Here is a 27,211-nt window from a genome sequence, read left to right as displayed (position 1 = left end):
GGTCCGATCATTCAGCTCATAGATCATGTTCAGTTCAATTTTGACATTAGAAGTTAGATGACGAAAATTTTAGCTTTTTTCTTTTTAATTCTTAACTGGAATTTTTTTTCAAGGAATAGTTAATCTACTCACTCTCATGTTTTTCCAAATCTGACTTTCTCTTTTGTGTGTGTATGTGTTTGAAGTAATTTGGGAGCAAATGGGAGTAAATTTTAGTAGGTTGTATTTAGTCACTATTTTTTAATGTCATAATCATTGTTAAATTTTTGACTGAAATGTCTAAATTTAGTAAATTTTATTTTTTAATTTTTAGAAAATGTTTTGTTTAAAAATTGCAAGAATAATTATTCAGTTAAATATTTGAACATTTTATGTATTATTTTAAACCACTAGTAATTTAATATTATTTACATGCGCTGTATTTTTACATACTTTTGAATAAGCGTTTTATTTATTTTTGTCAGTTTTTACTTTAGTATTAGATTAGTTTTAGTATTTTAAATATTTATAATAAGCTTTAATTATATTTATTTATATATTTTTACATTTTGTATATATATATATATATATATATATATATATATATATATATATATATATATATATATATATATATATATATATATATATATATATATATATATAAAAAACACTGATTTAAACGTATCAACATTTTACATTTACCAGCTTGTAGTAAATAACTATTTTGATTTAATTAAAATAGTTTAATTATCGTCATAAAGCCCATTGTTCGTTTTTGTTTTCTTTGTTAACGGACTATTTGGGAGTATATTTAACAGGGAGTAACCCTGTTTCCCTCTCATCCGCAGGTAACTTCTCACCCCAGCCCAAGAAGCAGTGTGTCCCGTACCTGTCGTCCGAGAAAATGTGTGACAGCCCTACCTCCTCTCACGGCAGCATGCTGGACTCGCCCGCCACGCCATCCGCCGCCCTGGCATCGCCGGCGGCCCCTGCGGCCACTCACTCGGAGCAGGCTCAACCCCTGTCCCTCACCACCAAACCGGAGGGCAGAGCCCACCACCCCCACTTCCCCCTGCCAGGCAAAGCCTCAGGCTCCAGCTCCACTTCCTCGTCCTCGTCCGCCTCCCATCCGAGCATCTCCCTCCACAGCCAGTCGGCGGCCCTCCTGACCCGCCCCATCCCCTTTACCACCCTGCCTCCCTCCCTGCTCTCCCCGTCCTCGCCTTTCCACCAGGCAGCCCTACATTCCCATCATGCTTTGCTGCAGACACAACCTCTCTCTCTGGTCACCAAATCAGTGGAGTGAATGGGGAAAAAAAATGACAAACTTTTTACACTTGTATATTGCTTTGTTTTTTTACATTTTTATAGATATTAGACCAAGTTTTTAAGATAGAATGAAAAGGAATAATTATTGGTCAATATTTGACCACCCCTCTATTTTGCTTTTCTCTTTGAAACAAAAATGTATTTTTTGTAAATTGCCTTTTTCCAACGTGATTCTCCAATGTTGCTACTTGTATAAAAGACAAATGTATAAAGGTTTCTCTTTTTCTTTTCTTTTTTAAGCAGTACTTGACAAAATACAATTTGTAGTTTTAGTTCAATTCAATCTAATGGTAGTTAGGAGTTTGATTTTTTTTTTTTTTTCATTACTGCATTGTCTCCTTTTTTTTTTTTTTTTTGGTACCACCTCACCATGTTCTTAACCCTGTGTGTGTGACTCTCCTAAGACTCCATAGCTAATAAACCTCAAGTTCTTTCTAAAGGCTGCATTGAGTTTTTTGGGGGGGTGAAGATGCTGCATGTGATGACTGGCTGAATAATGCAACAGATCTTCTGAATAGAGCCGGTATCACACACGCTGGCCGTGTTCATTTATCTGATTAGGGTGTATGTGAAGTGGTGTATGTGAAATGCTGCCACTCATGATGTGCACAAACTAATTTATATAATGCATTGTTGGCGTAAAACAAGAAGCTTCTCCAAGAACTACGTTATCCTGGTAAAAGTACTCTGGGAGAGCAAAATAATGAAAAACGTGACCCTGCACCACAAAACCTGTCATAAGGTCGTTTTTTTAAATTGAAATTTATACATCATCTGAATAAATAAGCTTTCCATTGATGTATGGTTTGTTAGGATCGGACAATATTTGGCCTAGATACCACTAATTGAAAATCTGGAAGCTGAGGGTGCAAAAAGATCAAAATATTGATAAAATCACCTTTAAATCTGGCCAAATGAAGTCCTTAGCAATGCACATTACTAATCAAAAATTAAGTTTTAGTATATTTACGGTATAGGAAATTTACAAAATATCTTCATGGAACATGATCGTCACTTAATATCCTAATGATTTTTGGCATAAAAGAAAAATCTATATTTTTAACCCATGCATTGTGTTGTTGGATGTTGCTTCAAATATACCTGTGCTACTTATGGCTGGTTTTGTGCTCCAGGGTCTCAAATAGAGTGAAAAGGTGAAAACAAAATTTATCTTATTTACTATTTTAAAAATCAGTTTTTGGTTTTAATATTCTCCGTTCATTTTTTAAATCCATATTTCTTTTTTTAATACTGTGGTTTCACTATCAGTTGTGTGTTTATCTGGCAACCGGTGTTTAGAACAGACACTATTTGATTACACTGCGGTTTACTTTATCGACAGGCTTGTAAGATAGAAATGTAACCGAATGTTCTCTTGATTTAAAGTGAGCTTTCCCTGATGATGAGAACACGGGAACACATTGTTTTCAGAAGGCTGTAAATAAGCAAGTTTCCAAACTCGGTCACAATTGTAAAAGCCGCGTCCAGAATGTAATGTTTCCACGCGTTTACAGCACAATTATACGTGTTTTGATACACTGCCACTGTTTTTAACGAAGGGCCTTGGAAAGTCAGTCCTCTGAGATCTCATTAGCTATTTCAATTAGCAAACGGCATGGAAGGTAGGTTACGGGATTCGGTGGCTCCTGGGATGCCGACGGCTGCCAGGAAGGAGCAATTAGGTCTCACAGAGGAGACGGAGTGACCCACTAATTCAACTTTCACACATAGACGCGCTCCAGGGATGGCAAATGTAAAGCTAAGTGTGTGTTAGCTTATAGACGTGTGTTAGCTTCTGTCTTCTCAATTCCTTAAATGTTGAATTTTAGGTCTTCATTGTGAACACATGAAATTGGTTCTTTGGTAAAATCAACTGGTTTGGTCGAGCTGGGTAGATTATAGGCTATTTACAAATTGTAGTCCGTTACTTATTCCAAATTACATGACAAAAATTGTAGTTAGTAATGTAATCCATTACATTACACATTTTAGGTAGCCTAATATAATTAGACTACTTTCTGATTACTTTTAGATTACTTTTGACCTAACTCGTTTATCACATTGATTTAAGTAGGCCTAATCCAGGTTTTAAAAAAAAGTACACTTCCACAATGTACTTGAAGTGCTCTATATTTGCACACTAATTTGTACTTAATATAGCTACTAAAATGATTCTTAATATAAACCTAGATCAACTAAGTGTACTCAACTATGCTACTTGTAGTAGACTACACTTGAACCCATCTTTCATACACTAGTCAAGTGTACTACAAGTGGTAAAAGCGCGTTTTGGTTAATGGTGTCCCAAAATAGCACAGTTGAGTACACTTAGCTGATCTTATAAGTTAAAAAATGTAGTACGCGAAAATAGAGCACTTTAAGTACATTATGGAAGTGTACTTTTTTAACCTGGGAGGGTAGAATCTTGTACCATATTGATATAAAAACACAAAGAGTAAGAAAATATATTCCATTTGTTGTAATTAACAACATAAATTGCATTAACATTACATTACATCAATGTTTCCAAACTGGAGTTGGTAAATGAACTGCAGGGGGTTTGTGAGTTTAATGAAAAGTTAATAATTAAATCATAAAAAATGAAAAAAGAAAGTAAATCATTGTAAAATATCATCAATCAAAACACTTAGGCCTACTAAAACAAAATGAAATATTTTATTTGTTTATCATTTGACCATTAACCAGTGTCTGGAAGACTTTCTGAGTGTATATAAGTAGTCGGCTATTTTTGAACGGAACATTTAAAAGATGAAAAAGTAGAATTAGGGAGAATAAATCAATTCTGAATAATTTATTGCTGTTGAGTGAAAAGTAACTGTAGTCTGATTGCGTGTATGTTAAAATGTCATTTAATTAAAAAATATGATGTAATCCAGATTACATTTAATCAGGTACTGCCCAGCTCTACATTTATCTTCTGATGTAAAGACAGTTAGGTGTCTGTACACAGCGATTTTAACTGGATGCTTTTATACCAGGGCCTGAGGAGAGCAGGCATTATTTTGTCTGGCTGTTATGCAGCATATATTTACACAACATTTAGAGCAGGTACTGTACAGAGCAGCCCTAACTGTGTAAGTAGCATTTGGGTCCGCTCTCAAGGAAACTGCTGAAGCCCATAATTTCGAGATGACCAGGACAGTTCAATTGTGGTTGTTGTAGTAAAAATGACATTCCAGACTAAAGAACAGTTGACCAAAAAACACTCGAGGTGCTAAGAATGGCTTAAGTAGCATTCAGTCACTGTTTCGCAAAGCTGCGTTTTATGTTATGAAATTGGCTCCTCGATTTAGTTTTGTGGGTAGCTATAGTTATGTGATCCAGTGATGGTATCAGATGCCAAAAAAACACAGTTTAGTGTCTGATACATAGCCTACCATGTCTCATAATGTTTGTGTTTACTTCCACATGACAGTAACACTCTACAACAACAACAAAGTATGTCTTTTATGAATATATGCACAGAATCTGCAACAATTATGTAATCTATGCATAATGTTCCATGGTTATGTAGTTTAACGTGCCGTTTTGATTAAAAAATATATAATTTAGGGGTGTTACACCATGCGTACATTTCTCATGAGATGGTTAGGCTAAGCCAGAATACATCATCCCTTGTTTGTTGTTGCAATTATCATAACTAAAAACAATGAACTCCTCGAGCATAGAAACTGGTCATCTGTGTTAATTCAAACGAGCAAAGACCCTTCAGTGCTCTTGAGTCAAATATATTCATATGAATTCTGGCATCAGCATTTGTGCTCAGCCTGCCGTGTGCACTGATGAAATCCTGCATGTCTGGATCTGCTGTGATTTCATTCATGTGCAATCCTGTACACACCTTCAATTACAGTAAATATGTCAGGGGCGAAGTGTGACTATGATAACTCAATCTGAGTCACAGACACCTGAACTTTTCTTTCAGTTTTATTTTGAACTCAAAAAGTATATGATAGTATATCACATTAGTTTCTCTGAAATCATCAGGAATACAATAAAATTGAAATTGTGTTGTGTTTTTGACCCTGAACACAATTGCGTTATTATTTTTAATTTCATTTAATTGAATTGTACTAATTTAGGTTATAGCTAAATCATTACATTTGCATATTTAAAAAGTAGAGCAAATTTATTATTACCATTTCAAGCTCTTTTTCAAAACAAACGCATTCTATGAATGTTTATTACTAGCAAAACTTGTCAATAACACCTGTATTCTTAAATCTTCAATTATTTAAATTGTTATTTTGATTACTCTTTAGGTATGTACACATCAAAACTTTGGGGTTTGTCATTTATCATTTGTATTTTTTGAAAGAAATTCATACTTTTATTTAAGCAAGGACACATTGAGTTGATCAAATGTGACAGTAAAGACAATTATTATGTTTCTATTCCAAATACAAAAATATTAATTTGGGTTTTCTATTCATCAAAGAATCCTGAAAATTATTATTTGTTTCATTTTATTAAAGAAAAACATAAATTAAGATCATATTATAGAAAACAGCTATTTAAATGTATTGTATTTTTGATCAAATAAATGTAGACTTGGTCAGCATGAAAGACTTCTTTCAAAAGCATTAAAAAAATGTAATGATCTCAAACTTTTGTGCATATAGAGAATACATTATATACATAATGAGGTAGCAAAAACACATGACACATAAATGGAGCACTAAAAAAGCATTTCATGCCACATTATGCAACTTTCCCAACTGCTCACTTCCTGCTGAACACATGAAGCTTTACGTCAACATGACGTCACCTGATTCATTATCAGTCTCCTGTGAGATACTTTGAGAGATGCTATAAGAGTTAAGATGAATCAGTTTCTAGACATATTCTTCCAGTCAGATCTGTTCAGCTGATGGAGCTCTTCCGTGATCTGTTGGGTTCATCGATAAGCTGCGTTGCTGCAAAGGTCAAGCTCAAATCTTCTGCTGCTGCCGTCTTTCTGAACGGGAAAACCTCTCTGGTAAAGCGGGTTACAAAGCAAGGCATTTGTTTCTTGCCACCCAACAGTTTCCCTCTGGATTCAAAGTTGTAGGCCACCTGGTAATTTATTCGAGTCAGGAGTCTTGTGATCTCCAGATCTGGACCTCCTTCATCTTCTAGCAATTTACAAAAGGTTTGAATCAACTCTGAGCCAAGAGGATGCATGAACGCACCGTAACCTATAAAACAAATGAACGTGAGTGAGGAACTGAAGAGTTTGTGACTTTACAAACTATCCAAACAATGTGATGGAGTTAATAAATCACACCTGGAGATGTGGCGTACATGACTGCTGTGTCAACAGGAATGGAAAACAGCTCAGACATGCCGTCCTCTTCCTCTGAGAATGAAGAGTCTGCCTCCACCTCCACACCTGCATCCAACCCATGACCTCGACAAGCCTGAAGAGCAGACAGATATGATAATCATAAACATTCAGTTACTAGCTTTAAGAAAAATATACAGGTAAAATTATGACATATCAACTCAAATCAACGTAACATTCATGCATGGATTTATTAGATGCGTAGCCATGCAATAAGCAGAGAGAAACCCCCCAAAATGCTGTATATTTCTTATTTCCCTTTCATTTCCTATGGTGGTCATGTAATCATGTCCACATTTTTGTGTTCACAATTGCCACAAACGTCACCCTTTGGAAGAATTAAAACAAAAAAAAGTCAAATACAAAACGCAACATTTTTAGGCTTTTAATGACTCAGCAGTGCCAGAGAGTCAAAGGAATTCTAAAGTGGAATGTAATATCAACACAGCCATCAATATTTGCTGAAGTACAGGATCTTATGCAAGAACAGGAGTAAAACAGGTTTGCCTGTTAGAAAGTTTTGATAAAATGTACCTGGATCAGAAAGAGTTTACTCTTGTCTGCCATTGACGGGCCTCCAAAGTAGCTGTAGATCTCAGCCAGTTTCACAGCACATCCATCAGCGCCAAACACAACACCCTCCTCACCGTGACTGGATATGACGCCCACAAAACAGTCTTTCACCGTCTTCTTGCTCTCTGAGGATGCAGGAAATATAATTTGTTAAAGTTAGTGATGTGTAATTAAATATAATGGACAGATTCTGCATGTGAGCATTCTTTTTTGAGCTCATTTGTTCCTGTTGAACAGTAATAATTACCTTCAACTGACTGATAATCTGTCATTGTTTTTGAGGTCACTATGTCTTCCATTCATATCGCGTATCGTGTTCAGATTTGAGTCTGTGGGACTTTTAATCATCAACTAGTATTTTTATTGCTCACACGATTCCCTCATTCATTTCTGATCGATAGAAACAGCAAATTGTCATTCAACTCCTCAAAACTTTCTTTGCATATTAAAATCAAGTTGAAAGAGTTTGTGCCAGAGATAATTGTATGTAATCTGTGCTTGCTGATAAATGAGAACAGTGTTATTAACAAGCATGGGACTTTGGCACCAATAAATGACCTTAAAGAGGGGGGAAAAAGCATTGCAGATGTAAAACATGAATCCTGCTATGAAAGAAATTGATTTTTGTTTTTTTAATTATTAGACTAAGTATCATTACCTGCTTTAAATGCTTCATAGATCTCATCTGCTTCGATGTCCATTCTGAAGTCCACGGAGAAGCCGAGCTTGCTGAGGATTTTGTGAAGTCTTCGAGTGTCTTTCTTCGCACCGTTCCTGTTGTTCAGACCTGCACCTGGATAGAAGTTCTCCACAGACACTATCAACGCCCTGTTCTTCATTCTCTTGTTTGCTGTCAAAGAAAGTTTACAAGACATCATCTTTACCTCTCTTCTGTCAAACACTGAGGTCTAATGCAGTCACAAACTGTGTGAGAATAAGGAGAGCCTACTTTATGAGTCTGTCTGAGCGTCATATAATTGGTGAGTACAGCATTTATGATTCTCATTTTTTCTGTCTGTCATGCCATATCTGGAGTTTCCTCCCAGCTTTTTCTGTGTCATCAGTCTGATACGCAGCACTTCCATGACACATCAGAAGCTTCAACTTTAGCTAATAAAAAGGCAGTTTACTACATTTGTAGGTGTATTTATCTTCCAACTAACCTGCAATGTATGTCGTGACTGAGAATGTTAGGAAAGTGCAACAAAATTAACAGTAGAAAATGAAAACTGTAAATAATATAATTCAAATGTATTTATTAGACATCCGGACATAAAAGAAAATTGTATATGATTACTGATTACAATTGAATTTTTATATTAAAAATTATACTCCTTGTATGTATATATATATATATATATATGTAAATGTGTGTGTGTGTGTGTGTGTGAGAGAGAGAGATTTGCTGATCTCTGTTTATTGTGCCACATAATAGAAGTTGAATACATTACTTTGTGCTTGCTTTACCATTTAAGATAAATCATAAAAGCTTTTCGGGTGAGATCGCACACCTTTATTTGTCCCGAGGAAGGGTGGATATGTACACAGTAGACAGATAGGATGATTTATAACACAGCATTGTGTCAGCAACAAATTAGTTCTGCAAGTGTGTTCTTCCAACAGAAGTTCTGTACTTCAGTTACGACAGGGAATGTTTAAGAACACACTGATAATTAGCCTAAAAAAGAAAGATGTGCTTTTCTTATTTTGTGTGTTTACTTTGCGTCAATAGTTTTTCAAGTTTCTCAGTGACGGTTTTTATGTTCAGTATGTAAATTGTTGTTTAGACCACGTCCAAGTGTGGACTTTCCCGTTTTTTGTCAGGAACTACTTGTCATCGACATATTTAAATATTTATCGTTTAAAACATTTTAAAAAAGGGATAAAAAGAAATGAAATTTGAATGACTCCGAATTTAATTTCTCCCATGCGCCTCCTGGTGGAAGATGACTTTATAGTCTCATAAGAAACTGAGACAACAAATCAGAATTGAAATAATACTGTCAATTTATTATTATTATTTTTCAGGGCAGGCATTATTTTATTCATATTTATAAATAATAATAAAAATAATAAAAATTTAATTTATAGACTAATAAAAGCGATTTTTTTCTCACCACTTTATTTGAACAATCAGCAAAAAGTGATCATTTTATGACACAAAATATAGAGTTTAATATCTGCTGAACTTTGTGGGCCTTTCGATGTTTATCAGTACTTGCTTATCCTTTATGAATGTAAAACCGTAAGCAGACTTCATGCAGATTGCTTGTTAGCATCAACGTCTGTTATTCCTGATAAAGTACTCTTGGTACAGCCTGTTCTGATCCTTCACGTCAAGAAGTACTTCAGTTCGGTAAAATGATGCACATCTCTCAGGTTGAGATGATTATTGCAGCGTCATTCTGGCAGTTCCGGTTGATAGAGAATCACCAGATACTTTTTCTGCATATCAGTCTGTCTTATTAACATACCAGACATTCATGTTTCTTAATTGTATAATTCTATAATTTTCACCAGTTCAGGTTACTGTAATGTTTTCAACGATTTCTTTGTCTCATCATGGGGAGCCAAAATGGTCAAACTCCTTTAATCATTGTAAATCTAAAAAGAGCATCTGAGTTCAAAGTATGACTAAAAACTATTTTAATTCATGCAGTAAACAAACCGAACAACTCATAAGCACACATAATAGTCATCACTCTACATGCAGTTAAATGAAACCTGCCATTAGTGTTTGTGACCAACAGGCCATGTTAAAATGCCTGTCAACTCGCATCAAATGAGCACTTGCTTGAGTACAGAGCATGTAATAACCACTCACACCTTAAAGTACAGTAAATATAGCAAGGGCAAAGTATGAATATGATGTAACCTGAGACAGAAACCTGAGCATGACTTTAGTTTTGAATTTGATCAGGATTATGATTACACGAGAAATGGTGTTTCATTAATGTTCTGTTGCAATAGAGTTCTGATTTTGAATTTAGTAAGACATTGTGCTTCTAGAATTGTCCAGTTTAGGTTTTATTTGAATGTCACATATAAATAATACAGATTAACACTTAAATAAACACATTCAAGATTTATATATAAATATAATTGATTTAATTTTTTTTCTTCAATACTCTTTCAAATGAAACAGAAAATTATTGTTTTACTTTAGGAAAATACATAAAAGGAAGTAGCAAACATAGCACTATAAAACAAGTCACATCCTGCACGTTTCCCAATACTTCACTTCCTATTGCCCGTGCGACTTTACGTAATGCTATGTTATCTCATCAAATGAGATAATGTGATATCTAACATGAATCAGTTTCTAGACATATTCTTCCAGTCAGTCTCTGTTCAGCTGATGGAGCTCTTCCGTGATCTGTTGGGTTCATCGATAAGCTGCGTTGCTGCAAAGGTCAAGCTCAAATCTTCTGCTGCTGCCGTCTTTCTGAACGGGAAAACCTCTCTGGTAAAGCGGGTTACAAAGCAAGGCATTTGTTTCTTGCCACCTAACAGTTTCCCTCTGGATTTAAAGTTGTAGGCCACCTGGTAATTTATTCGAGTCAGGAGTCTTGTGATCTCCAGATCTGGACCTCCTTCATCTTCAAGCAATTTACAAAAGGTTTGAATCAACTCTGAGCCAAGAGGATGCATGAACGCACCGTAACCTATAAAACAAATGAACGTGAGTGAGGAACTGAAGAGTTTGTGACTTTACAAACTATCCAAACAATGTGATGGAGTTAATAAATCACACCTGGAGATGTGGCGTACATGACTGCTGTGTCAACAGGAATGGAAAACAGCTCAGACATGCCGTCCTCTTCCTCTGAGAATGAAGAGTCTGCCTCCACCTCCACACCTGCATCCAAGCCATGACCTCGACAAGCCTGAAGAGCAGACAGATATGATAATCATAAACATTCAGTTACTAGCTTTAAGAAAAATATACAGGTAAAATTATGACATAATATCAACTCAAATCAACGCAACATTCATGCATGGATTTATTAGATGCGTAGTCATGCAATAAGCAGAGAGAAGCAAAATACTGTATATTTCTTATTTCCCTTTCATTTCCTATGGTGGTCATGTAATCATGTCCACATTTTTGTGTTCACAATTGCCACAAACGTCACCCTTTGGAAGAATTAAAACAAAACGATAATACAAAACGCAACATTTTTAGGCTTTTACTGACTCAGCAGTGCCAGAGAGTCAAAGGAATTCTAAAGTGGAATGTAATATCAACACAGCCATCAATATTTGCTGAAGTACAGGACCTTATGCAAGAATAGGAGTAAAAAAAGGTTTGTCTGTTAGAAAGTTTTGATAAAATGTACCTGGATCAGAAAGAGTTTGCTCTTGTCTGCCATTGACGGGCCTCCAAAGTAGCTGTAGATCTCGGCCAGTTTCACAGCACATCCATCAGCGCCAAACACAACACCCTCCTCACCGTGACTGGATATGACGCCCACAAAACAGTCTTTCACCGTCTTCTTGCTCTCTGAGGATGGAGGGTAGTGTTAGTGAGTATTCTGAATGCATTGTGCAAATTATATTCCTGATGTTGTTATCCTAAAAATGTAGGTTACTGTGATTATCTGCAGTCATAACTGTCATTATAATGTCAGGACTGATTCATAATGGCTAAATCTCTTCTGTGCAAACCCATTGACTCCAAACTTATAAAATATAAAAACTAAAAAATAACTCTCATCCATACAATATATTTTTCTTTGTATAAATAGAATAATCTAATTGTTTTTCAACTAGACTTTACAACAACAATACTGGGTTAAAAAGGTCATGTTAGAGATTTTAGAGAATTAAAGATGTTTGCTGATAATTTACTGTTAAACGTGAACTTCAGTTTTTAGGTTGAAGGTCTTATCACATAACATGAAAATATCACTGCCGATACAAAACAACTAATTTTAATTTTATTTAATAGGGAAAACATCAGTACGTCATGATGGGCTCACATTACCTGCTTTAAATGCTTTATAGATCTCATCTGCATTAATGTCCATTCGGATGTCCACAGAAAAGCCGAGCTTGCTGAGGATTTTGTGAAGTCTTCGATTGTCTCTCTTCGCACCGTTTCTCTTGTTCAGTTGTTTATCTGAAAAGAAGTTCTCCACAGACACTATTAAAGCCCTGTTCTTCACAGTCTTGTCAGCTGTGTAAGGAAAATTACTAAAAGACATGGTCTTCTCTTCTGTCAAACTATGAACTTCAATGCAACTGAATTGTGTCAGAATAAGATGGATGAGTTTTCTAAGGAGTCCATTTGCATATATACTTTAGTCCAAGCCTTATTTGCATGAACTCACTTCCCCTTTATGGAAAATGCCACTCCTAGGCAATATCTTTGTGTCATCACCTCAGTGATTATACAATGTCTGCCAACCAAATAGGGAATAAAGCTTTCAGGTGTTTTTTTAGGTATTTTACCCTTCAGGGTAGTTTATTACTACTATTATTATTATTTTAGGAAATAAATCTGTTTATAGGCACACTGTAAAAAAGAGTTTAAAGAGATTATTGAAGTACATTTTACAAGGAAATACATTTCAGTCTTTCTACTTAAAAATGTGATGTTTAATTCAATGTGTAACATGCCTTTTCTTTGTTATTATTTGTGAAAACGACTAGCAATTTGAACATTTTTTTCCTAAATCCTATGCTATTTTTTTTCTGTGCACGTCTTGGCAACAAACAAGCTATTGAGTTCCTTTAAAATATTGACCAAATGTTGTAACACAATGGCCCGATTTCACAGACAGGTTGTAGACTAAGCCAGGATTAGGCTATAGTTCAATTAGGGCATTTAAGTCATTTTTATAAACGTGCCTTAGAAAAAACATCACTACTGTGCATCTTGAGACAAAACAAAGGCACTGATATATTTTAAGATCAGTCAGTGCAAGTTTATTTCAGTTGAAACAGCTCAGACTTGCATTTTAGTCTAGGACTAGGCTTAAGCCTTGTCTGTGGACCCGGGGGTATATGTGGTAAATTGTCATAATGGGAACTTGCATTAAATAGCCAATAATGTAGTTTATGACAAATTTAAAAATGATTTTGAAACACTTGCTTTTGGTTTTGGCCAACGTAGAATACATGCATTTATAACATAAAACATGTGACAACTTAACTAAGTAAAATGTGACTGAAAAACTTTAACAGATATTACAAAAATGTGATGTTAAAACTTTAGTTTGGATAAAAGAATTAACAAAAAAGTCTACTTTAAGGCAACCAGCATTACTTCTGGAGAATACAAACATTTGTGTTCCCAGTCTCATTTTTGTTTTAGTTGAGAACATGTTAATTTGTTTTAACTTTTTTATATTCAGTCCAACTAAAAGACATAATCTGGAGTTCACAGCTATAGACTAAACTGGACACGTGTGGTTTGGTAGCATGCATAACTATCTTCAGAGGAACTTTCCCTTTGATAATTTTACACTGCATTCCCCTTGTCTCAGACTTCCTCACTCTTATCAGTCTGTCTTCTTTCCTGGTACAGCCCAAATTCCAGAAATGTTGGCACGTTTTTTTTTTTTTATTTGAATGAAATGAAAACTAAAAGAATTTCAAATCACATGATCCAATATTTTATTCACAATAGAACATAGATCACATAACATGTTTAAACTGAGAAATTTTTAAATGTTATGCACAAAATGAGCTCATTTCAAATTTGATGCCTGCTACAGGTCTCAGAATAGTTGGGATGAGGGCATGTTTACCATGGTGTAGCATCTCCTCTTCTTTTCAAATCAGTTTGAAGACGTCTAGGCATCAAGGTTATGAGTTTCTGGAGTTTTGGTGTTGGAATTTGGTCCCATTCTTGCCTGATATAGGTTTCCAGCTGCTGAAGGGTTTGTGGTCGTCTTTGACATATTTTTCATTTAATGATGCGCCAAATGTACTCTATAGGTGAAAGATCTGGACTGCAGGCAGGCCAATTCAGCACCCGGACTCTTCTACTATGAAGCCATGCTGTTGTAATAGCTACAGTATGTGGTTTTGCATTGTCCTGCTGAAATACACAAGGCCTTCCCTGAAATAGATGTCATCTGGAGGAGAGCATATGTTGCTCTAAAACCTTTATATACCTTTCAGCATTCATAGTGCCTTCCAAAACATGCAAGCTGCCCATACCGTATGCACTTATGCAGCCCCATACCATCAGAGATGCTGGCTTTTGAACTGAACGCTGATGACACACTGGAAGGTCTCCCTCCTCTTTAGCCCGGAGTACACGGCATCAAATTTGAACTCGTCTGACCATAGAACACTTTTCCACTGTTAAACAGTCCATTTGAAATGAGCCTTGGCCCACACATGACGGCACTTCTGGACCATGTTCACGTTGGCATCTGCAGATGGCACAGCGGATTGAGTTTACCGACAGTGGTTTGTTGGAGTATTCCTGGGCCCATTTAGTAATGTCAATGACAGAATCATGCTGATGAGTGTCGTCTGAGGGCCCGAAGACCACGGGCATCCAACAAAGGTCTTTGGCCTTGTCTCTTACGCACAGAGATTTCTCCAGTTTCTCTAAATCTTTTGAGGATGTTATGCACTGTAGATGATGAGATTTGCAAAGCCTTTGCAATTTGACGTTGAGGAACGTTGTTTTTAAAGTATTCCACAATCTTTTTACGCACTCTTTCACAGATTGGAGAGCCTCTGCCCATCTTTACTTCTGAGAGACTCTGCCTCTCTAAGACATCCCTTTTATAGCTAATATAATTTTTTATAGCTTTCCTCTCAATCGCGTTCTCCCATCATATCCAGGCACCCTGTTGCCTCATTCCCACTGTCCTGCAGGCTCTCTCCTCCTCGATCACTGCTCTCACCTCCTCCTGGACTAGGCAATGCCTTTCCTTCCCTTTGATGGTGTCAATGTGGGTAGTTGAAAAGGAACCCAGTCCAGTCCTGCCTCTTGCTACCACTCCCACCAGCCTGTTGTGATCTAATCTTGCCTCTGCTTGTCGAACAGCCCCCTCAGACTTCCACTTCCGACCAGTCCTAACTTCAATTCCAGCCTTTGCCACCTTTGGATCACTTGAGTCTCTATACTGCAACACTTCCCTGGCTCTCGTTACCTTGAACTCCTCTTCCAAGGACTTGAGTGGCAGTTGTAGTTTGTTGCGGTGCCCATAGAGTGCAATGCTGCTTAGACTTTTTGGAAGCCCCAGCCATTTTCTGAGGTGGCTGCTGACCTTCCTCTTTAAGGTTTCCACCGTCGAGATTGGCACTTCGTAGATGAGGAGTGGCCACAGGATCCTGGGAAGAATTTCATGCTGGTATAGCCAAGCTTTGAACTTCCCTGGCAATCCAGACTGGTCCACTGACTTCAGCATCTGTCCAGCTCAGTGCAGGTTGACTGGACAGATGCTGCGCCCCTCAGGGTGCTGTCAAACACCTTGCCTAAACTCTTAACAGGTTTCTCGGTGACAGTCGGGATTGTTACCCCTGCGACACTGTCATCTACTTTTCCTCTTCTCAGCAGCATTGATCTCGACTTGGCTGGTTTGAAACTCATCCGTGCCCACTCCATTAGCTCCATTACATACCGAATTGTCTATTTTGTCAATTGTGTTTGTGCTATTTGGCACATTGTCCATTTTTGTATATTTGCCCATTATTTATTTTATTTTTATTTTAAATTATTTTATTATTTTTTTACTATCTGTGTCCTGTCCGGTTGCTGTCATTCTGTCGCACTGTGGAGCTACTGTCACTAAAACAAATTACTCGTATGTGCAAACATACCTGACAATAAAGCTAATTCTGATTCTGATATCTTTATTAATGACAACATTGGGGTTTACAGTGTAGCAGGCCTAGTTATATGCTGCACTCTAACAAAAGTCAGTAAAAATAGGGCACAAAATGAAGGAATTTTCCGTATTGATTTTTCACAGGTTTTTTACCTATATTTTTTATTACGCATTGTATTTTGTGATGATTACTTTTCCTTTTCCATTTTTTGGCTATTTTTCTTACATGTACTAACTGATCAACAATCGCAGGAACAAGCTACTAACAAGGTGTAGGCCTATTATAAATGAACAATTAATTCAGTTATTATTATTAAATTGAACAATTGCAAATAGCAGCTAACTGAACACGTGATGTATGTGCTAGGCATGTTTGGTTTCCTCTTTTTGTGTCATTTAGATTGAAAATGTGTGCCTTTTTACTTTTTACTTTAATTTACTTTTGTCATTTAGCAGACGCTTTTGTCCAAAGCGACTTACAAATAAGAAAAAGTAACTAAAACTAAAAAGTTACAACTCTATAAATACTATCTACCCACATATTTAAGAAAATAAAGAAATTAAATAAAATTGACACATGCATATAACAACAACATTTCAATAATAAACATATCAATGAAAAAAATTAAATTAAAAGCTACTACTATCCCTTGCCGGTGTCCCTGCCCGGTGGAGTCGCACGGTAGAGTCGATGGTCTTTACGCTCTTTGGTCTTCACACTAAGAGGGCTTCACACGACGACTGCCGCGGTATAATGTATATATATCAGTTTTTATCATTTGAATCACTTCAAAAGTTGCCGAATAAATGTAAAAAAATATGTAAATTTGGTTCAAGGTGTTTTTCTAATAATAAGTTGCTAGGGTAGTCTGAAAAGCTGCTAAAATTGAAGCGCATCAGTTGTGGTTGGGTTGCAGTTGCACCTCCCGGCCTGAGCGTGGCAGCAGAGCGCGCGGCTCCCAGCAGAGGAGTGGGGCACGCGACTCCCAGCAGAAGAGTGGGGCACGCGACTGTGGAATTGGGAGAGTCTTACAGAGGTAGCGGTTTACTTTTCAGTAAAATGTATTATTCTTTATTGTATTAAATTATAATATAGGTTGTGCTTGGATACGGGGCTTAAAGAGACTGTTTAAACCTAAATCTGTTAAATTAAGTTTGTTTTGGTAATACGTTAGCTGAAAGTGAAACCAAACCAGTGTCTGATTCTCATATATGTAACTCAAAACTGAAACTTAATAAATAGTTCATGTTTTAGGGTTTGTACGAATTCTGCTTACGGAATTGTCAATGGGATGTAATCAGACATATCTGTTTTTTCAAGAATTTATGGCATTGCAAAGGCCAAGCAGCTGCTGTGAAGACATGCATGCAAAATATAAAAATATCGTTCCTGACAGGTTAGCTTTTATAATTTCATAAGGTTCATGAATTAAAGATAAACTTTAAGTATTGTTTGCTGAAGTTGTGTGTCTCCTTCAGATGGACAGATTATACAGCGGTGGGTAAACGGATCCCTGGAACTCGCTTCATCGCCTTTAAAGTTCCCTTAAAACAGGTTTGAAGACATTGACAAGTCCTCCACCTGCTTGAAATGTGCGTGAGAGCTTCATTTAATTTCTGCTGTAGTCTTTCAGATATCATTTAACGCAATCAGAAGCCTTTGGACCGTTTGATCTTGTGCGTATGTTGGAGAAGGAAGGACAAGAACTGGGTCTCATCATTGATCTGACCTTCACAACTCGCTACTACAAAGTAGAGGTAGGAATTACAGCCTAAATAAATAGCTAGCCATATTGTCTCATTATGAATGTGTAAACATCTCCTCCCTGATGAGATTGGAGTTGATGAGTTTTTGTCAGGGTGGAGGGAAGTTGTACTGATTGTCTCTAAATGTGTGATTGTGTTTGTGTCAGGATTTGCCAAACACATTGTACCACCTGAAGATCTTCACAGCAGGGCATGAAGTGCCAAACGATGCCACGATTCTCAGCTTCAAGAAGGCCGTCAGACATTTTCTGCGTGATAATGAAAACAATGGTAAGTTATAGTTAAATTAAGGTGAAATTAATTCACAACCATTCAAAGGTTTGGGGGTGGTAAGATTTTAAAAATGTTTTTGGAAAAAGTAAAAATTGTGAAAGATTATTACAATTTAAAATAGCTATTTGAATGCATTTTAAAATATAATTTATTCCTGTGATGGTAAAGCTGCCAGCTTTACTCCAGTCTTCAGAAATCATTCTAACATGCTGATTTGATGCTCAACATTTTTTTATTAATGTTGAAATCAGTTGTGCTGCTTTATATTTTTCAGGATTCCTTGATGAATAGAAAGTTAAAAATAAAAGCATTTATTAGAAATCTTTTGTAACATGATAAATGTTACTTTTGATTAATTTAATGCATCCTTGCTGAATAAAATATTGGTTTCTTTTTTTTATTTTTAAACAGCAGTACATGTTCCTGGTTCCAATTCATCAATGCATGTTTTTCAAAAGACAAATAATGCTCATCAAAATGCAAAAACTTTGAGTGCTGTCCTTTTTTTTGTCTTTTAACGACCCATCCTAACGTTTGATATCTCGTTTCACTGAGAAATGTCACATTACATTAGGTTGCAATATTTACATGTTTGTTTAATATTTTTTTAAACTTTCTTTTAACAGATAAGCTGATTGGTGTTCATTGCACGCATGGTTTGAATCGCACCGGCTATTTAATATGTCGGTGAGTAAAATTACTTACATTTTCCATATTCGTGATCCATTAACTTTGTCTTTAGATGAGCTAGTGCATCCAGCAGTTGTCACTGTTAAATATTGTGTCATAGATACCTAATCGATGTTGATGAGATGAACCCCCAAAAAGCCATTAATTGTAAGTATGCTAATTTAAACTTGCTGTATGTATTTGCATGCTTTTAGGTATTTTTATTTGAATGCTTTGATTTCTTCCAAGTATTCGATGAATCAAGGGGATACTCAATTGAGAGGCAGAATTATCTTGATGACCTGAGGACAGGGCCCAAGAGAAGGTGAGCTCATCGACGTGTCATTAGAGCCCTGTAAAGAACACTGCATTATATTTAATACATAATTTCTAATGCCTCCAAATTATCAACATGATTAAAACTGCTGCACAGTCTGATACATGCCTTCTGCTGTCTGGTTGATAGATTAGACCTTTTTTGCAAGTAAAAGGCCTTTTAGTAGTATTATAGAAATGCTCCGGTCATGGTACACTTTTTTTTTTTTTTTTTCCTGTGAAATCTTTACTGATTTTTAAAAAGTAAACGTAAGAACTTTTATATTGTTCATAATATCCAAGATATATATTTACTGGGCTGAAACAACTTATAGTTGATTATTCATACACCTAGGGATGGGTATCGTTAAGGTTTTAACGGTATTACTACTCTTACCGATACTGCTTATCGATCCGGTACTTTAACGGTATTCTTAACGGTACTTTTTGTTTTACTTTGTTTCTTTGTTCATATTCTTACAGTATCTTATCTTATGTATATAAAACACTAAAAATGCCTGCACTTCATCAATTTGTAAATGCACCAGTGTGCAGGTATTTTTAGTGTTTTATATACATAAGATAAGATACAGTAACAACATGAACAAAGAAACAAAGTAAAACAAACTGACAAATACAATAAAACAAACACACAAACGAAATGAAATAAACAGTGCTTTCATTTTTCCATGAAGGTCTACTAATATTAAAGTTCAGGTAAGTAATAGTTACAAAAGTAATCAAATGTAAATGAGCACTGCATAGTTTTCACTGTATGTACTGATAGATTTATGTTTATTAAAGCTATAACGTTGTTCAGATTAAGAGCTGTGGGTGATTTTCTCTTTGCATTTTGTTCTTTGGTTAACATTGATGGCTCAAGCTCCAGTCTGACACTTTAAGACAATATACTGACACGCAACGCATTTTTTGGCATATTTTTGTGTGTTATTTCGACGCGCCCGAAGCTCAAAGTGCACTTTGCTTGTCTCTTTTGGAGCACGCCACCGCGCAGGCACACGCGCGCACACACATTTCAGCCTGGGGAACAGTAGATTGTACTTTCAACGTTTTACTATCAAATATGTCCTGCAATGTAGCAACAGTAAAGACGGCATTTTATAACAATCACTGATTGAGCTGATTCAGATGTTAAGTTTTGGTTCGGAGGAACGAATCCGCGCCGCTATGAAGGGAAGGGAGTTGTGCTAGAAGAAATGCGGCTATAATCCTTGGAAGCCAAAATCGAAAAAAAAAAAAAAATACTTATCTTAATATAACAGCCACAGGCCTAAAGTGTGAGCAGATGTTTGAATAGTTGGTTCTCTCTTCTATCTTAATTAAACAGGACTTTCATGTTGCGTGTGCTGAAGCTCCTCCGCGTGAGCGCGATCTGGCTTCTGAATTGCGCATAGAAAAAATGCATCATAGACAAATGTTTGAATATTATTGCACATAAAAACAGCTGGCGACATTATATATATATATATATATATATATATATATATATATATAGTTGAAACCAGATATTTACATACACTTCAGAAAAAAAACACAAAAACTTTTTTTTCTTTACTGTCAAACATTAAATCAGAGTAAACTTTTTCTGTTTTATATCAATAAATATTAACATATTTTTTGCATTTGTTAAATGTCAGAATCGAGCGAGGGAGAATTTTATATATATTTTTTTATCACTTTCATCAAAGTCAGAAGTATACATACACTTCCTTAGTATTTGGTAGAATTGCCCCGAAACTGTTTCACTTGGGCCAAACGTTTTGGGTATCCTTCCACAAGCTTTCTACAATAGTTTGCTGGAATTTTGGCCCACTCCTCTTGACAGAACTGGTGTAACTGGGTTAGGTTTGTAGGCCTTCTTGCTCGCACTCGCCTTTTCAGTGCCGCCCACAAATTTTCTATGGGATTGAGATCAGGGCTTTGTGATGGCCACTCCAATACCTTGACTTTGTTGTCCTTAAGCCATTTTGTAACTAATTTGGAGGTATGCTTGGGGTCATTGTCCATTTGGAAGACCCATTTGCACCCAAGCTTTAACTTCCTGGCTGATGTCTTCAGATGTTGCTTCAATATATCCACAAAATTTTCTTTTCTCATGATGCCATCTATTTTGTGAAGTGCACCAGTCCCTTCTGCAGCAAAGCAGCCCCACAATATTATACTACCACCCCCATACTTCACAGTTGGGATGGTGTTCTGAGGCTTCAAAGCTTCGCCCTTTTTCCTCCAAATATACCGTTTATCATTATGGCCGAACAGTTCAATTTTTGTTTCGTCAGACCACAGGACATGTCTCCAGAAATTAAGATTTTTGTCCCCATGTGCAGTTGCAAACTGTAGTCTAGCTTTTTTATGGTGGTTTTGAAGTAATGGCTTTCTCCTCCCAGAGTAACCTTTCAGCTCATGGTGGTACAGGACTCGTTTTACTGTGGATAAGGACACTGTCTTACCAGTTTCAGCCAGCATCTTCACAAGGTCTTTTGCTGTTGTCCTGGGGCTGATTCGCACATTTCGCACCAAAAAACGTTCCTCTCTGAGACTCAGAATCCGTCTCCTTCCTGAGCGGTATGATGGTTGTACATTCCCATGTTTTTTATACTTGCATATTATTGTCTGAACGGATGAACGTGGGACCTTCAGGCATCTGGAAATTGCACCTAAGGATGAGCCACACTTGTGGAGGTCCACAATTCTTTTCCTGATGTCTTGGTTGATTTCTCTTGATTTTCCCATGATGTCAAAGAAAGAGGCTCTGTGTTTGAGGTGTGCCTTTATATGCATCCACAGGTGTGCCACCAATTAACTCAAATTGAATCAATTAACCTATCAGAAGCTTCTTAAGCTCAGAATGGAATCATCTGGAGTTTTCTTTTTGTTTAAAGACACAATAAACTTAGTGTATGTATACTTCTGACTTTGATGAAAGTGATAAAAAAAATACAGAAAAATTCTCCCTCGCTCGATTCTGACATTTAACAAATGCAGAAAATATGTTAATATTTATTGATCTAAAACAGAAAAAGTTTACTCTGATTTAATGTTTGACAGTAAAGAAAAAAAGTTTTTGTGTTTTTTTCTGAAGTGTATGTAAATATCTGGTTTCAACTGTATATATATATATATATATATATATATATATATATATAGAGAGAGAGAGAGAGCAACAATAAATATATGTGTTTTCTCTTAATTTCTCCAATACCGACAGAAGTACCGATAACGTCAGAGCTTATCAATACTCCGGTCTTTCATAATTTAGCCCCGAGACCGATTTAATACCGAGTTTCGGTACCCATCCCTACATACACCATATGCATTTTTTTTTTTTTAGAAAAATCGTGTTAAAATGTGAATAGCATTAATGATCTTCAGTCTTTTAAGAAATGTTTGTTTGTTCATCTCTTAATCAGCATTGTATTGGATTGCATTATATGTTTTGCCTCCCACAATAAAAACTACAGACTATTGATTATAAAACTAATCATTAATAACATCTTGCGAAGACGACAAGTGATATTTATATGCATTTTATGTAAGTAGTAAGTTATGCAGTTACATAGAAATCTTTGATTTACATTATAGGTTATCAGAATTTCATGTTTTTGGCCATATAAATATCAATAACTTCACCAAATTGTATATTTGGACTCCGTTTTTCCTCCTCGATTATGAGTGTATTTTTTTCACTATGTCCTACTATATGAGCCATAAAACCCCCGAATATGATACAAAACATAAAACACACATGCAAACTTTTTTAGATTTTAAAGAAAAGATTGTCTAAATGTTCAATCAACTGTTCCATTGACAAATATATATATATGTGTGTGTGTGTGTATGTGTATATATATCTACAGTGCCCTCCAAAAGTATTGGAACAGTAAGGCCAATTCCTTTATTTTTGCTGTAGACTGAAAACATTTGGGTTTGACATCAAAAGATGAATATGAGATGAGAGATTAACATTTCAGCTTTTATTTACAGGTATTTTCATCTGGATCTGATACACAACTTAGAAGATAGCACCTTTTGTTTGAACCCACCCATTTTTCATGTTACCAAAAGTATTGGAACAGATAGAATTAACATAGATTAAAGTGAGAAAGACTTAATATTTAGTTGCAAATCCTTTGCTTTCAATAACTGCATCAAGCCTGTGACCCATTGACATCACCAAACTTTTGCATTCTTCTTTTGTGATGCTTTTCCAGGCTTTCACTGCAGCCTCTTTCAGTTTTGGGGGGTTTCTCCCTTCAGTCTCTTCTTTAGCAGGTAAAATGCACACTCTACAGTGTGCACATCTCTAAAACCTTCCACTTCTTGCCCCTGATGAACTTCTTTGTTGTTTTGGCACTATGTTTTGGGTCATTATCTTGCTGCATGATGAAGGATCTCCCAATCAGTTTGGTTGCATCTTTCTGTAAATTGTCAGACAAAATATTTCTGTAGACTTCTGAGTTAATTTGTTACATAACAAATGTTCATCTGCCATCATGTTACATAATTAATGAAGATTAATGAGCCTGTCCCAGAAGAAGCGATGAAAGCCCAAGCCGTTACATTACTTGTGTAATGTGTACTATAATGTACACCTGTGCACACTGTGTTTCAGATGAGCTTGTATGTTTGGGATCATGAGCAGATCCTTTCTTTCTCCAAACTTTAGCCTTTCCATCACTTTGGTCCATAAAATCAGTCCATAAACCTTGTCCCAGAATTTTTGAGGCTCGTCTCCTATTCTTCTTGCTAATGAGTGGTTTGCATCTTCTGGTGTAGCCTCTGTACTTGTGATCATGAAGTCTTCTGCGAATACCTTGTGATACCTTCACTCCTGCCCTCTGGAGGTTGTTGCTGATGTCACTAACAGTTGTTTTAGGGTCTTTCTTTACAGCTGTCACAATGTTTCTGTCATCAACTGCAGATGTTTTCCTTGATCTACCCGTTTGAGGTGTGTTACTTAGTACACCAGTGGTTTCTTTCTTCCTCATGAGATTCCAAATGGTTGCACTTGCTATTGCCAGTGTTTGTGCAATGGTTTGATTGATTTTTCATCTTCTCTCAGCTTCACAATTGCTCGTTTTTCACCCATAGACACCTCTCTGGTTTTCATGTTGGTTACACGTCTAACTAACTATAAATGCAGTCTGCACGGATCTGAAACCGAGCGCAGACATTCAGTGCTATTTATTGTTTGAATAATCAATTAATAGGACACACCAGGGCAACAAAACACACCTGTCCAATACTTTTGGTAACATGAAAAATGGGTGGCTTCAAACAAAAGGTGCTATCTTCTAAGTTGTGTATCAGATCCAGATGAAAATACCTGTAAATAAAAGCAGAAATGTTAATCTCTCATCTCATATTCATCTTTTGATGTCAAACCCAAATGTTTACAGTCTACAGCAACAATAAAGGAATTGGCCTTACTGTTCCAATACTTTTGGAGGGTACTGTGTATATATATATATATATATATATATATATATATATAGATAGATAGATAGATAGATAGATAGATAGATAGATAGATAGATAGAGGTCTATTATTGTATATGTCAGGCTTTACAGTGTTAACTTTACAATTTTGCGTGCAGTAATGATGGCATGGAGGACCCAGACCAAGAACCAGCCCAGGGACTTGCAAATGAGCCACGAGATGATGCTCCACGTCCTAACCATGATCCTCCTTTTAATAGACAAGGGCCTCACCAATGGCACATGGAACCCCAGAATCAGTTTTTGTAAGCTCCAATCATAAAATCTTTAGACAACATGAAATCAAAACAATCTTTTGTTGGGGAATAACAGTTAAAACCCATGGACCTGGTATGATGAACAAAGACAAGGAGTCAGAGATGCAATTAATTAAAGAAAAATTTACTGAAGAAATAGTTTGCAGTTTCATCCGCAGAAGTCAGCTCCCACACTCGCGATGGAGTTCATAGGCCGCCCTGCCTTACAATACAAAAATCACCGCAATTATACCTTAACAGAGATTGCTAATTGCGTCAATGCATAAGTCATCAAAATTCTGATTGGTTCTAAAATCTAGAAAAACAATTTCCACATATGGATGCAAGCTTGAAGCATATCTTCTGATGACTATTTTAGTGACAAGTGATCAGAGGTCCGACGCAATACGTCTCTCCAGAGACGTATATCTGATACGCTGGACATCGGCAGTGGAACGTTTGTCCTGGGACTGTCTGAGCTTCTCCCTGTACAGACAGATACTAACACACATACGTAGAGAAACACTTATCTTCAAGGTTGCCTCAGCCCTAAACCTTATCGGGCATGGTTACACACACAATGAGAGCAGCTTCTTAGAGAGTAAAAAGGCAGACTAAAGCCATAATAAACTTATTCTCTATCATGCATAAATGCAACTTATTAATAATTATTCAAGAAATATAATAATTAATATTATTATGAAGGGCATTGTAGATCTGCCATCCACTTCTTCATTTTTTTTACTGGATGAAAGCTGTTTCTTTACTCAGTCTCACAATTTCTCCTCAGACCGTTTCACCAGAAGAACAACATGACTTGGTTTAGGCCACCTCAGCACCAGCTCTTCCGTCCGCCCTTGATTCCTCATCCACCTCAGGGCGTGAGACCCAACCAGAGCGTCAGAGGATTCCACTTCGGACATTATCCACCTCCGCTTCCCTCCTACATGTTTGAGCCATACCACAATCCACACGCGCCTCCAGGGGGATCCACGAGACCTCCAGGGCCTCACCGAAAACCTCGATATAGACACAGGAAAGATCCGAAAGAGAGGACTCCTCAATGAAACCAAGGAGACTTCACATGTTCAACCCAAACTGCTGGATTGTGCTTTTTCTGCTAGTCCGATGGTATCCTCTCTGTAGAGGAGCTGTACTTTTTCTTCGATGGAGTAAATGAATTTGGCTTCCTTAAGAGGTTGACTGTTTTATTAGACTCTGCTAGCTAATAATAATACTAAGTTTCTTCATGTTATCTGTTAGTAGGTCATTTTATCCAGCAAATATAATTCACGCAGATAATATATAACTGCTGCTGATTTGTCTTTCCTTTTAGTTTTAAATTAAGTGAAATATTAAACACCATTGCAAGTGCAATTGCAGTTTTATTATCTTATTATATTTTACACATTTTGTATTTCTTTTTTTTTATCAGTTAAAATATTCTGGCTGATGTATGATCTATTATTTAGGTGCTCTCAGTGATTCGAGAGAAAAGGTTTATCTGCAGAGTTGCTTGTAACTATGCAAACTTTTCTTGTGGTTTTAGAAAACTTGATATTAATAAGTAGCAGTTCTTAATACTGTGTGTGGTTACCTGGATGGTTTTTCATGATTCGCTTGTTTGTTCTGAACAGTTAAACTGAGCTCTGTTCTTCAAAAAAATCCTCAGAATTCTGCAGAATCTTCAGTTTTCCGGCATCTTTTGTATATTTGAACCCTTTCCAGCAGGAACTGTATGATTTTGAGATCCATCTTTTCACACTGAGGACGACTGAGGGATTCAAACACAATTTAAAAAAAAAGGTTCAAACATTCACTGATGCTCCAGAAGGAAACCTGATGGTAACCATGCTAGTGGATCATCCAGGTAACCACACACAGTATTAAGAACCAAGGGTTCCCAAACTTTTGAATGGGGTTATTTTAATAATTAAAGCTTTTTTCTTGTGGACTAAATGTAATCATTTTTTATGTAAAATATCTTTCACAGGACAGTACTAAATAAAAAATAACATGCATTTTGTATGATCTCTTATTTTGTTAAAATTACATCTCCACGGATTCTGCAAGGGGTTCACCAACTTTCATGCAGCACTGTATATAGAATACAGCTAACCTTGCATTTCTAACATTGGTGTAATTTGAATCTTCTATTTTTTTTTTATCTTTATTTAAAAATCTAACGATTTGTGTGTGTTGTTTTTAAATGCAATACAATTTTACCTCGAAATAGATGTTTCAGGCAATGTTTTGGTTAAAAATATATAAAACACTGCCTTTGTGTAAAAATATAATTAAAAGCGACAGCATTCATATACTATTATGACGGTACATAAATTCGAGTTTCATCATCCTGAAAGAACATAGTGATAGAAGCACGAAGCTCTAAAAATATGCTTGGA

The 27,211-nt window shown here is 36.3% G+C and overlaps 4 protein-coding genes across 15 annotated transcripts in view; 2 read left to right on the top strand and 2 right to left on the bottom strand.

Annotated features, from left to right (window-relative positions):
* The window catches only part of LOC306863961 (transcription factor 7-like 1-A), a 30,415-nt gene extending 28,668 nt beyond the window's left edge, over positions 1 to 1,747 (top strand). Inside the window, exon 12 of the mRNA XM_079407589.1 lies at positions 831 to 1,747. Coding sequence (XP_079263715.1) covers positions 831 to 1,288 — 458 coding nt within the window. The 3' untranslated portion in view covers positions 1,289 to 1,747. The remainder of the gene's footprint in view (positions 1 to 830) is intronic.
* Positions 1,748 to 5,244: 3,497 nt separating this feature from the next.
* Positions 5,245 to 8,216, bottom strand: LOC306864580 (caspase-3-like). The gene is made up of 5 exons (XM_079408676.1): positions 8,178 to 8,216; positions 7,887 to 8,078; positions 7,190 to 7,353; positions 6,599 to 6,731; positions 5,245 to 6,509 (listed from the first exon to the last, which is right to left on the bottom strand). The coding sequence occupies exons 2-5, from the start codon at positions 8,065 to 8,067 to the stop codon at positions 6,196 to 6,198; spliced, it is 792 nt and encodes a 263-aa protein (XP_079264802.1). The 5' UTR covers positions 8,068 to 8,078; positions 8,178 to 8,216; the 3' UTR covers positions 5,245 to 6,195.
* A 2,363-nt stretch (positions 8,217 to 10,579) lies between these two features.
* Positions 10,580 to 12,435, bottom strand: LOC306864579 (caspase-7-like; the record flags this gene model as incomplete). Its single annotated transcript, XM_079408675.1, has 4 exons — positions 10,580 to 10,893; positions 10,983 to 11,115; positions 11,569 to 11,732; positions 12,216 to 12,435. The coding sequence occupies 4 exons, from the start codon at positions 12,433 to 12,435 to the stop codon at positions 10,580 to 10,582; spliced, it is 831 nt and encodes a 276-aa protein (XP_079264801.1).
* A 4,514-nt stretch (positions 12,436 to 16,949) lies between these two features.
* On the top strand, positions 16,950 to 26,832 carry LOC306864399 (RNA/RNP complex-1-interacting phosphatase-like). 12 transcript variants are annotated; one of them, XR_013783783.1, is made up of 11 exons: positions 16,978 to 17,063; positions 17,348 to 17,423; positions 17,506 to 17,581; positions 17,653 to 17,784; positions 17,940 to 18,063; positions 18,693 to 18,753; positions 18,857 to 18,903; positions 18,985 to 19,060; positions 24,669 to 24,815; positions 25,597 to 26,220; positions 26,691 to 26,831. XR_013783783.1 is itself a non-coding variant. In XM_079408408.1 (10 exons), exons 2-10 carry the CDS (start codon positions 17,353 to 17,355, stop codon positions 25,871 to 25,873), a joined length of 1,011 nt encoding a protein of 336 aa, XP_079264534.1. In that variant the 5' UTR covers positions 16,950 to 17,063; positions 17,348 to 17,352; the 3' UTR covers positions 25,874 to 26,832. The 12 variants fall into 12 exon arrangements, 2 of the variants coding, with proteins under 2 accessions (XP_079264534.1, XP_079264535.1); XR_013783784.1 differs by having other exon boundaries at positions 25,597 to 26,373; positions 26,677 to 26,830; XR_013783785.1 differs by having other exon boundaries at positions 25,597 to 26,379; positions 26,691 to 26,830.
* The last annotated feature ends 379 nt before the right edge of the window (positions 26,833 to 27,211 follow it).

The sequence above is a fragment of the Barbus barbus genome (genome assembly GCF_936440315.1).
Source record: "Barbus barbus genome assembly, chromosome: 45".
Lineage (NCBI taxonomy): Eukaryota > Metazoa > Chordata > Actinopteri > Cypriniformes > Cyprinidae > Barbus > Barbus barbus.
Note: the sequence above shows the minus strand (reverse complement) of the source record. Positions and strands in the feature narration are given on the sequence as shown.